This window comes from Spodoptera frugiperda, chromosome 3 (assembly GCF_023101765.2).
Source record: "Spodoptera frugiperda isolate SF20-4 chromosome 3, AGI-APGP_CSIRO_Sfru_2.0, whole genome shotgun sequence".
Classification (NCBI taxonomy): Eukaryota; Metazoa; Arthropoda; class Insecta; order Lepidoptera; family Noctuidae; genus Spodoptera; species Spodoptera frugiperda.
The window spans coordinates 10,417,202-10,429,159 of record NC_064214.1 but is presented as its reverse complement, the minus strand read 5'-3'; the positions used below and the strand labels follow the sequence as shown (position 1 = coordinate 10,429,159).

General features: G+C 36.6%; 1 protein-coding gene across 1 annotated transcript in view; it reads right to left on the bottom strand.

The window, feature by feature from the left end:
- Positions 1–1,496: 1,496 nt before the first annotated feature.
- Positions 1,497–11,958, bottom strand: part of LOC118274073 (uncharacterized) — a 29,002-nt gene continuing 18,540 nt past the window's right edge. Inside the window, exon 2 of the mRNA XM_050707880.1 lies at positions 1,497–2,664. Coding sequence (XP_050563837.1) covers positions 1,662–2,663 — 1,002 coding nt within the window. The 5' untranslated portion in view covers position 2,664 and the 3' untranslated portion in view covers positions 1,497–1,661. The remainder of the gene's footprint in view (positions 2,665–11,958) is intronic.

Sequence of the window (11,958 nt, the reverse complement as noted above, 5' to 3'; positions counted from 1 at the left end):
TCTGTCCGATCCAGCTAACTATGTAACTGGAGGTACCTAGAAAAAGTAGTACTTTCTCCACTGACAAACGATGAAGGAAAATATCGTGAGGAAACCAGGGCTTATAATTTCTGATTATAAGTTATAAATCACCAACCCACATTGTGCAAGCGTGGTGATTAATGCTCAAACCTTCTCCGTGTGAAAAGAGGCTTTGGCCGCCGTGGCTGTGATGATGATTTTTAATAGGTACAACATTCTTTATTGTAAGTATGTGACTAGCGATACACACCATGAACAAACATGAAGATTTAAACCTATGCAGATCGGACAGGATTTATTTAAATAGGCATAGCATTTTATAAGGATATTAATTTATTATATTTAAAACTAGAAGTAATTTAAATATTTATAATCATAATATAATACTTATTTGTAGACTAGACATTGAGATCATTTATTTGTTATAGTATTCATAAAAACATTAAAATATTTGGTGCAGAGAGGTTACCTAAGCGAATTTCGTAAATGGTGCATTCGGGATGCATATTATTATAGGATATATTTTATCACATTCTACATATATGCATGTTATTATATCATAGGTACTTATTATAGGCCCAAGGCATGTCTGCTTATTAAAGTCGGAAATATAATAACTAAAGGGAAATATGATAATTAACCATCTAGGTAACATGACTATTTGCATTCTTCCGACTTTTCTAGGCTAGGCTTTCCCACCAGAGATGTGCTATGCTACGTTGCTGTGCGTGCGGCGCGTCGTCGCGTTCCGCGCGCGCCTCAAAGAGCCATCAGACCACCACAGATGGGGCCCAGTAGGGCTGATGCCTGATCCAGAGCTGCGGACTACCTAGCGGGTTTACCGGGGCTCTGGTTCGAAAAGCAGGAGTAGGAACGGGGTGGTTTTTAGTCAGTAAGAATCTGACACTCCCTCTCGCCTCGCCCAAGGCGAGAGAAGTCATTGGATGATTTTCCCCCTAAAAAAAAATAAATGTTACGTTGCTGTAGGTGCGTTTGGTTTCTAGCAGTGATATTCATTGGCACACATTGCTTAGCACTGGTGGAAACGAACTCAACTAAGCTATGTTTTTTTATATGGAAAGATGCGTGCTATGTATGCGTGCATATATCTGGTGGAAAAGCACCCGAGTCAATTTCAGTAATGTTATGGGACTTCGGAAATTAATAAAGGTTTCATTAACACAGTGGTTCCCAACCGATGAACCGTAGATTAGTAGTGGGCCGCAGAAGACGAAATATTGTCCGCGAAATAAAATAAAACACATCTTGTGTTTTTTACAGAGGTGTTGTCTAGTGTTTTCAATAAATACGACGTTAGAGCTAGGATAAAACTTATGTCAAAGGAGACAACTGAGAAGACCAACAGATTTCCCAATCAAAAATCACCAAAAAATCACAATTTTTATGAGAACGGACCTTACGATTCTAGAACAAATCTTGAGAAGGACCACATAGAAAAAGTAATAAATACTTAGTAATGTAACAGTGGTCCTTAACCTAACAAATGTTATAAAAGTTGTCCGTGATCAAAGGTTGGGAACTCCTGCATTAACATTGTTTTATCCTTTCGAAATATTTTAAGCGAACTGCTATACGTGTAGCTAATTATTTTTAAATTGATTACATTTAGATAAATCTTCCTAATCTATAATATCTTCATCATCAACATCTGACGACTCAGCTTTTGTGTCATCATTCTTGCTGACTTTGGCACTGTCTTTGACATCTTGCGTGCTATGAACATCTTCGTACACACGTTTCAGATTCCTCATGATGTAGGACGTCCCATTCGCATTGCTCGCTACCTTCGCACCAGTATGCTCGAAATACTTCTCTGTTTCTGGAACGCTGCTTGAACGAACTGGTACAGAGAAGGCTGACACATGTCGAGGTCGCTGAACGAAGTCTCTAGCAAGCCTCTTGTCTAAACTTTCATCCCTAGTAGCCTCCTGTGTATTCTCCACGCCTTCAGCTAAAGCCCTCTTCCTATCGTAAATGTGTCCAGATACACGCAGATCTATGAAGAAATTCAAAGGATCTACGCCGAAACCTCCAGGATTGTACAGAGGTGGATACCACATTGGTGGTGGAGGAGGGAGAATTAGGTTTGATTGGGGTACCGCTGACGTCTCAGTGCTTCGACCAACGCATGGAGAAGGCTTTGGAAGTTCTTCTGTTCCAACGTCTACATAAGAAGATTGCCGACCTGGTGGGCCAGGGCTGCTGCTAGGCTTGGCCTGCTCAGCCTTCGGAGATAATTGGCGCGGTGATGGCTCACGAACTCTAGTATGTTTGTCCACAGTCAGCTCCAAAGGAACCTCAGGCCGCGTCTCTGGTTCTTTCTTCTCTTCCTCATGCTTAGGCCATTCACGTCGCCAATCGTTTTCATTTTCAGCGAAATATTTGTGCGTTCGGCGCTTGAAGCGGCGATGGTAATGTGGTGGTCTGCAGCCGTGACGTGCATTTACAAAGGATCGAAGCATTTCACTGAAGAAGAACGCATGTGGTTGCAGCGGTAAAGCGCTGTAGAGGTAAGGTGGAGTGGCTGCTAGAAGACGTGACACCAGTTCTGTGTTCCTCAACTCCCGTACATGAGTTTTTGGTCCCTCGGTAGGAACCTTCTCTTCTTGCACGGAGCTCATCCTGCAACAATAAAAGGATCCATGTTTGAATGTAAATCAATTCGCAAATGAGCGACTGAACCCTGTCGGGGATCGTGATGTGAATGAGATGCGATGCACTTGAATGAGGGGAGGCTGAAGCCGTTTATATTGTGCGATTCGAGACTTCACGATATTTATAAAATAAGTTTGTGCATTTTTTATGTAAGGAATATAAAAATAGAGACATTAATTTCTAACGTATAACTGCGTAATGTCAAAAAACAATACTATACATATAGGGACCCTGGTTCTTTCTTTGTAAAAATGACTCCCTAATATCTACAGCTATAAATGCAGATATGTGAGTAATAAATTAAACATAACAAATGAGCAGTATCTAATGATGAAAACTTATACACATCAACTACCTACATTCCAGCCTGTCTCATCCACAGACAAGACACAATATATACCAATCAGCACTATCAACTAAAACCTATCACAAAACCATGACCATTCGAAGAACAATAGCATTAATCTGAATACGATTCCTATTCTAAAGATAAAATCGCAGTCGTGCGATGTAAACGCGCCAATCTCAACTAAGCGTGAGTGCGGAACGAGTGAACGAGTGAACGAGACAGTCGGCCGGTGATTATCGCAGCTCTTCGTCCACGAACAATGCGTCCGACGCTATTATGTCTAAGTACTGCATTTGTGTTGATGAGATACCCACTGCGACTACGTACTTACTTCCAAGCAGAGGATACGCTTTGTCTGCTCTGCAAGATGGGATTTATACTTTTGTTGATGAGATGCTTTCGCAAAATGATCTCTAAAAACGTTTAATATGTGTTAAAATACATTACAAAGTTCCCCAAAACAAACACTATGTAAACGCTGCGTAACTAATAGAGAAAATAAACCAGCGTAAAACAATATTGGTTACACGACTATTAATCAACAACATGTTAACTAGGAAAACAGTGACGCATGACGTCACAGCACGCCATCAAAATAGAACAAAATATTCCAAATTCAAACTGGCTCTACCGTTGCGAGTGATATAGTGACTAGTGACGTTCTATATCCGCGGTGTCGGTTCGTCTGTCCACATCGATTTTTCAGCTCATCGGTGTTTTATTGGCAATATTCGAATGACGATACATCCGCATTCCGATAGCTCACTGCGGATTTGTTTTTGGTTTCCTTTTTCGATGCAGCCCGCTCGACTGAATATAATTTTAAGTCTCTTTTGAACGGAACGCTGGCATTTTCCTTCAATTTAAATTCGTCTGGTTTTTTCGAACGACTATTGGATATTCGTTATTAGCATTCGGAAGATATTAGCTACAGCTTATTTGTTAAAAAGAGTTCTTTAAAGCCTTTAAAAATCTCCATAGCTACAGTCGGTTCATTAATCGATTTATTAATCGTAACTCGTCTCTATTGAATCAACAACAAAGGGCTTCTCTAATAAGGGTGGAACAGGAATTAAATGTCACATTACCATATCACTGAGTTTGAAGAGAAAGCGATATATCGGATTTGCAACAATATAGCGAGGATGGGGAGGCGGGGAGATGTTCACAATAAATTCAGAGTGGTGTATATCTATTCAAACAGTTGATGCGAAGCGTGAATCTTACGTACGCGACGATGAGCAAACATGACGCGCCACGGCCCCGAGTGTACGTTTAAATGTTCGCTACTTTTTTTTAATACAGACAACACAGGATTCGTTACTTTTTTTATGAATGAGGTTTGTTCTTGGCTGAATGCTGCAATGTTTTGTCTGTTGTTGATATAATGGGGATAAAAAGGGATTGCATGTTTTTGTTTTCTGGATTTATTCACATAAACAAATATTGTATTATTTTATAATAAAAAGAGCTTTTTGTTTCTTTACAAATGCAAATAGGATAGTATGTTTTCAATGTGTAAAGAACAAATATATAATCTTTTTCCAATGATTCCTAGATAATATCTGGACCGATATCCCACAATCAAATCAAACTACTCCCATCAAGCTAGGTTAGATACAACTTGAAAAGTAGCTCAAACACAAATCCCTCACAAAACCCGACAGCGTTGAATTAAACACACGAATTCACAGCGAGAGAAAAAAATCCAAAGCCATAGTAAAAGTACATAAAAAATTCAATTAGGCGGCTCAGAGCAACGCGTGGATTTTAGCGACAAATTCGCCCAACATTCAGCCGTAGGTAAAACCGTGTTAAATTCACATTTTTACCAAGCAACATTTAAAGGAAATTAAACCTTAAGTCTTTGTAATAAAAGTGGGGAATAATATGGTTGTGGAGGTGTTTCGTCACACGGCAGCGAACGTTAATTTCCATATTAAAACCGTCACAAAGGAAGCAGATTCAAAAACCGCTCCGCGGGCGGTGTTTAAGCGAGGATGTGTGAAGAATATTGATGCGGTATTTTAATGCTGTTGCACCCGTGTGACATAGAACTAATCTTGAAAAAAATGTTTTTTTTTTAATAAACGTGGTTTAAATTAGTAATTTATAAAAAAATGGTAAATGAAAACACACCATTTAGAAATGGCACCAGTTAGAAATGGTATGTTTTCATTTTTGGGTGATTCACATTGGAAACAAAAAAAAACAAAATTGATGGTCAATATTACGAAAAAAAAATTAAATATGATTAAACATCTACTCTTCTTATTCTCATATTTTACCAATCACCAATAAACAACCAATACAACAAATAAATACAATCAACTTAAATCGAAAATCACAAACAACACAGCCACAGCCGTATCCAACCCTTCGAGACTCGAGAACGCAAACAATATTGCTCGCAGATACCGGCGGGGTATGATAATCGCGTCAAAACGCACGTGAAGTGCCTCTGAGGGGGTAGGCAGGGAGCCTGGGGAGGTGCTAAGCCGATGACGGCTTTAAAACGTACAGATTATCCCGACAAGTGCTCTTTGAAAAGGTATGATTTATAGCTACCTCATTGTGAACGGATTAATTTCTTTATAACCGTTTTATTGGATGCTCGGTTATGTTTGAGTTTGGACAAATTGATGGATGAATGCTGTTCGATTTTGTGACTAGTAATAATGTTGCGGTTCATTGACAATCTTGTGTATGGTTTATGTCTGAGTTTAAAATAAAAATGAAGAATGTCTGAATAAGTTTTAAAACTTAAAAGTTGATGTATCTAACCAAATCTTACGCATATTTAGATTTTTACGGCTTTTACACTTCAAACACAGCTTCCAGACTCCAGACCGATCGTAATCTGTTTTTTGCGACATTAAAAAAAGAAAAAATAAAACAGTTTTTCTTTTTTTAAAACGATAGTCAAACATGGCTCTTTTTAGACGTCCGTCATTGGGTTCCATTTACAAATAAAAACAAAAAATAACAGTGTTTGTTTAATGACTGGCAGGCTGGCACTGCTTTTAGGAGATATACTCATATTATGTAGTTTAAGCTACATGGTAATGGTTTAGGGGAATTGATGTTTTTTAAAATAATGATTAGTTTTGTATCTGACAATTTTTTTTTTTATTAATATATTATACGAAATTGATTAAAAGCTTTTATTTCTTTCCTTTTTTTCTAAGCGATAAGATCATCTAGATGGTATCTAATAGAATAAACCATAGAAAGGTCTTAATTTTTTGTCTCCTTTTTTCAGTGTTTCATAGGACATTACAAATACAGATTTGCAATAACCCAACGCCACTGGTGTTTCGGGTGGACGTGTAAGGCGGTGATTCCTTACCATAAAAAAATACCCATTACCAACCAACTCTTGGAACCCGGAATCACGGCCCACTAATCAACCAGACCAGTCGACCAGAAAGCTGAATGTACCCAATTTCCTAACCAGATCCATCTACAGATAACGATTTTTAGCGAATGAATGAACGAGCGAATGTAATGACGCTTGAATGAAAGATCGGGGAATGAAGTGGACTTTTTGTGGTGGTAATGTATGGGTGTAGGTGGACGGAGAAATCACATTTGTTTATAGATGAACGGTGTATTTTTTATTGTGTAGCAATTTATGAGAGAGACTTGGTCAGAACATTTGCAGAAACTGCGTCAATGTAGTAAAGAAAATTTACAAATAATTTGTATCATACCTTAGTGCGGCAAAATGTAGTAAACAGACAAATAAATAAAATTGCACCATATAGTACTTTTATCAATAGATAGTCTAATTCATCATTAACAGCATATTATAGCTTAAAAAACATAACAATCCACCGAGATTACCAGTATAAAATAAAAACCGGCCAAATGCGAGTCGGACTCGCACATGAAGGGTTCCGTAACAGCAAGTAGATGACATATTATAAAAGTTATAAAATAACTTGGTTTTACATAGTGTTTGTATGAACGACAAAGTTATATTTGCGGTTTTTGAAAATGTTTTATTTCTTAAAAACTAATAATGATATCTGGTTCAAGAAAATTATTTGTCATCTTTACACATTATTATTATTATGTTACTCTTGTTTATTGATGAACAAACACTCACACGCGTGTGAAGCCGCTAATTGTGTGTACTTAGTGAGTTATTAATTAATGAGAAAACGACGCGACGTCTCGCGTCTTCTCTACGCTTAATTAAAGACGGTATTAATGTAGTGTGATGTGATTTGTTTTCGTTAACGTAAACTTGTAGCTGTCGAGAGAATAGTTTGTTTTCGGAACCCTATCATAGAATTAGACTCGTCTCAGTCAACAAGTTATTTGTCATCTTTACACATTATTATTATATTACTTTTATTGATGATCCTGCACTACCACTTTCTTGAAGCCGCTAATTGTGTGTATTAGTGTGTTATTAATTAATGAGAAAGCGATCGCGACGTCTCGCGTCTTCTCTACGCTTAATTAAAGACGGTAGAGGGAGTGTTAGGCTCTTACTGACTAAGAATAGTTTGTATTCAATCATAGAATTAAGGTGCTTTTCCACCCGATATGTGCTATTTAGCTATGCTACGGAAATGTAACATAGCTGTTACACTGTTGCTGTTAGATGTAACATAGCTGTTACATCTATGAAAATATGCGACCGTTTCCACTAATACTAACATGCTGTAACTGTACAAGCAAGATGCGCAGCTCGAGTATGCGATCTATCGAAAATAGGGAAGCCATCCATAGCACACATCTTTTCTTTTAAAAAAAACATAGCATATCTGAGTCCGTTTCTACCAGTGCTAAGCTATAAGTACTAATGAATATGATTGGTGGAAGCCAAACAAGATCAAAACTAATCATGATACGTATCAAGCTTGATATACATTATGTATTTCGCATAAGGTGATACAACACGATCTTCCAAATTATAAATAAAATCTTTTTTTATAAAACAGTTACTCTATTACTGAGAAAAGAAATAAAATAGGTTATTTTCTCTTCCAAAACTGGAACGTAATCTCAGTATATAAATGTTTTTATGATGTGCGTTTCTCTGCCTACCCCCGCAGCAGTAGCAGTAGCTAATAATAATAAAAGCGTTATCGTATCGCTACACAATGCCACGCCGACGTTTACATTTCGTCAAAGCAATGCACATGGAGGTTCGAAGGTAGGAAAATGTATTTTATAGTAATATTTTAATATTATGTTGGATTTTACCATTATGATTTCGTTTATTTATGACTGTAAATAAAGAAGGAGAAGTAGATTACGTATAGCAAAATAAAATACATACAAATGTACATTCCTTACTATTTTATAAACAAAACTATAATACAACTATTCAAAATTAAATATTTAGGTACGATCACTAAAGCATTTCTTTGAAAACATAAGTTTTAAATATAATACCACATCCAAAAACTTTATACATCGCTGTTAGCTATTCAAAACCGCGTAGCGCGGTTTCTTTGTGTCGTAGGCAATAAAGGTACGTGCTACAACGCTACGCTGCTACGCCGCTACGCCGTAGACAACACAGCTACATACCGCCAGAGACAGTTTCATGAAAACTTTATATATTTTCTTTTAATATTAGCTTTTAAAAGTTAAATGTGTTATTAATAAGTACGTATATTTCCTTTTTTCACAAGCAGAATCTACTAATCGCCTAGCAATATCAAGTAAAAAAATCTATTTTCTGATATACGAGTAGTAATTACATCAAGACGTTTTTACATAGCTTCAATGACTGACTGACGGACAATTCATTTTGACATTTCAAAAGCGCCTAATTTAGGATTAACTGAAATAAATGCTTTGACTTTGACTTTGAATAATTTACCTGAATCCATAATAATAATATTATATGACTAAAATATTACCAATACTTCATAATTACTAATATCTACGTTTAAAAATAAAACAAAAAATATCTTCCTCAAAATCTACAACACTGTGAGTTCTTTTTTTTTTATTTCCTCTAAACATTTAAAACCTATTTCACATCAAAATTACTGGCCGATGTTATCAACCGCAATTCTTTTCTTCTTTTTTCAAATTCGGAACGCGAATAAAAATGGCGATCTCTCGGCGGGAGTATCGTGTTCCGACAACGTCACGGATCCCGATATACCCGATAGATGGAACATGCAAACCCACTCTTGTATTTAAATCGTTACACGACAACTGATTCGGTAAACGTATTTTGATATCACAACACGTGTGTGGATAGAAGATTGAGAGTAACTTTGTGTGTAGCAAGGGATGATCATATTCTTTAGGGCTCGATTAATAAATTATGCGGTACCCAATAACTTGAAAATGCTTAGTCTGACCATAAATACTGTTAGACTTAAAAAAAAATTACATTTGAATTTCGAATCTGTCATTTTTATACGATTGTTAATTGCGTTTTCTCATTTTGGCGCCAATACATTGTACAATATTTTGCTATAATAAAATGGAGTGGGGTGATAAAGAGAACCGAATCACTGTGATTGCATTACACAAAGTAGGTATGGAGCCAAATGCAATTTTTAAAACTCTCCATACACTTGGTATTAGTAAAATGTTTGTGTACCGGGCTATTAATAGGTACAATGAGTTTCTGCACTATATTTTGACTAGAATTCCTATGCCTAACTCAACTTTTCAATAAAATTTTGCATGTAAGCCACAATTTTTGTAACACGTATCACAAAATTGGAATAGCAGACAGACACACGACATGTTTATAAATAAAAATATGCGAGATATCGAGTCTCGATACTCGAGTCGATTTGATGTCGGCGATACGTGTTTCCGTGCGTCGATTTGTTATATGAAGCCGTCTGATATTTGCAAAACATTGCGTACCAACACATACGACTAGATGTACGAATGTGGAGGCAGACAAATATGTAAGAGTAAACTTCTTTCTTTTGATACATGCCTACCAAATACCGGCTTGACTGACTTTATGTAAAGTAATCAGTAGATACATTATTGGCGTCTAAAGATATCAAGTCTTGTCCTCCAGCTAGGTAGAATGACGATATCCGCAAGGTAGTGCATCCTCCAGCTCCATGGTTGGATGCGTAGAGCTAAAGATCGAGCTCAGTGGCGTGCCATTGGAGAAGCCTATGTCCAGCAGGGGACAAGAACAGGCTGATGATGAATAGACATGTGAATGAAAAACAGCTAATTTTGACTTTATAAGTCGTAACGTTACTCATAAACCCCATACCATTAAAGCTAATACCTTTGAAGTCAGAGAAATTCTAAATGTTTCTCGGAATCATCTTAACAAAATGTGGTATGTAACTAAGAAGTAATTAAGACATACAAAACTTTTACCTTATACATTTTTACATAAATCTCTTACACACACACACACTCGTGCATGTTCTAGACGGTTAACCGTATAAGTCTGCGACAAATCCGGGTAAATCTAATGAGCAAACATTGGCTACAAAATTGAGACTTGGTTTACTTAGGGGGAACTTACCTGTCTGCAAGAGGAAATTTGAATGAATTAAATATGTTATGCAGGAATTTATGAGAGAAAAGGTTCTTTTAAAATTATGGTTAAATCGTTTGGTTTTTTTTTGGGAGTATTTTTCAAACCCGTCAATTTGGACTACATTAGAATGTGAACGAAATTAACGAGATCCTCGTCAGTATTCTATGCAAATCCAAAAAAAATATTCCGTAAGTCTTCATTCCTTTTTTACTCGATCTATACACTGTTCTCGTGAGAGATACCCACATCACCGTGCAAACTGGAGAAACTATTAAAATGTTCACATTCATCTATGTAGATATGTTCAGACCACCAGCAATTCCGTAGTAAATAGACTTTCAACCAAATCTACCGAATATACAGTATAAACCTATGTAATACGTAAGCTACCAAAATAAATAATTCAATAAAATGTTGCTGAATTTCACGTAATGATCAAACTGATTCGATTTTGAAAAAGTCACAAAAAATAAAATTAAGTCACGCCAAAAATAGAACTTTTTGGTGTGACTTTTTATTTTTGCTAAGAACCCATGGGACACCTACAAAATAATAAAATTGCATTAGAATCACGATTACTTTGAACTCATTAAGTAATACAAAAATAAGCTAAGATATTATCCATCTGTAATCTGGGGGCACGGCAGTGCCCCCGAAGTCGAGCAAAAAAAAACGGCACGGCCGTACCATCCTTTTCTCGAAGCAATTCGGGCCTTTTTCGACCCCCTATAATTCGGTTGTGGATAAAGCAAGAAACCTGAATCTTCAGTAACTAATCCGGCATTGTATAAACACGGAATATTTAAAATTTCAGTCAATTTGAACCAGTAGTTTAAGAATGACAACTTGTTAAAGTTTCTAAATTTTGTCACTCACTGACTCACCGATCATCAAAAGTCCAAGGCACTTCTAGCAGACTTAGAAGCTTCATATTTGGAATACATATAGAGTTTAGTGTCTTAATCATGTGAAAACTTAAATATTTTGTAATTTCGGTCCAGTTTTCCAAATACACCAACTGCATCAATAACTTTGTAATCCCATATAAATATATGGGATTACAAAGTTATTTATGCAGTTGGTGGTTGGTGGTGGTTATAAATTTAATAGGTGTAGATAGGTACCTACCATATGAGGCAAGGGATATAGGGTGGGTAAGAGTGTGTTATGAATTTTCAGGATCAACCTATTAATTACAATATGCGTTACTACGTCCAGACTTGTCAAAAATTGAGACATCAAAGCCTCCGAGAAAAGCCCATAGAGACAGGGAGTGGGCTTTGAGAAAAACTGTGGCTGAAGCTCAAGAAGTAGTACCGGAAAAGAAAAAGAGGAAGACTACATATAAAAATAAGAAAATATCATAAGACCTTTAACAAAATTCGTTAGAAGTAGATGGTATCAAAAA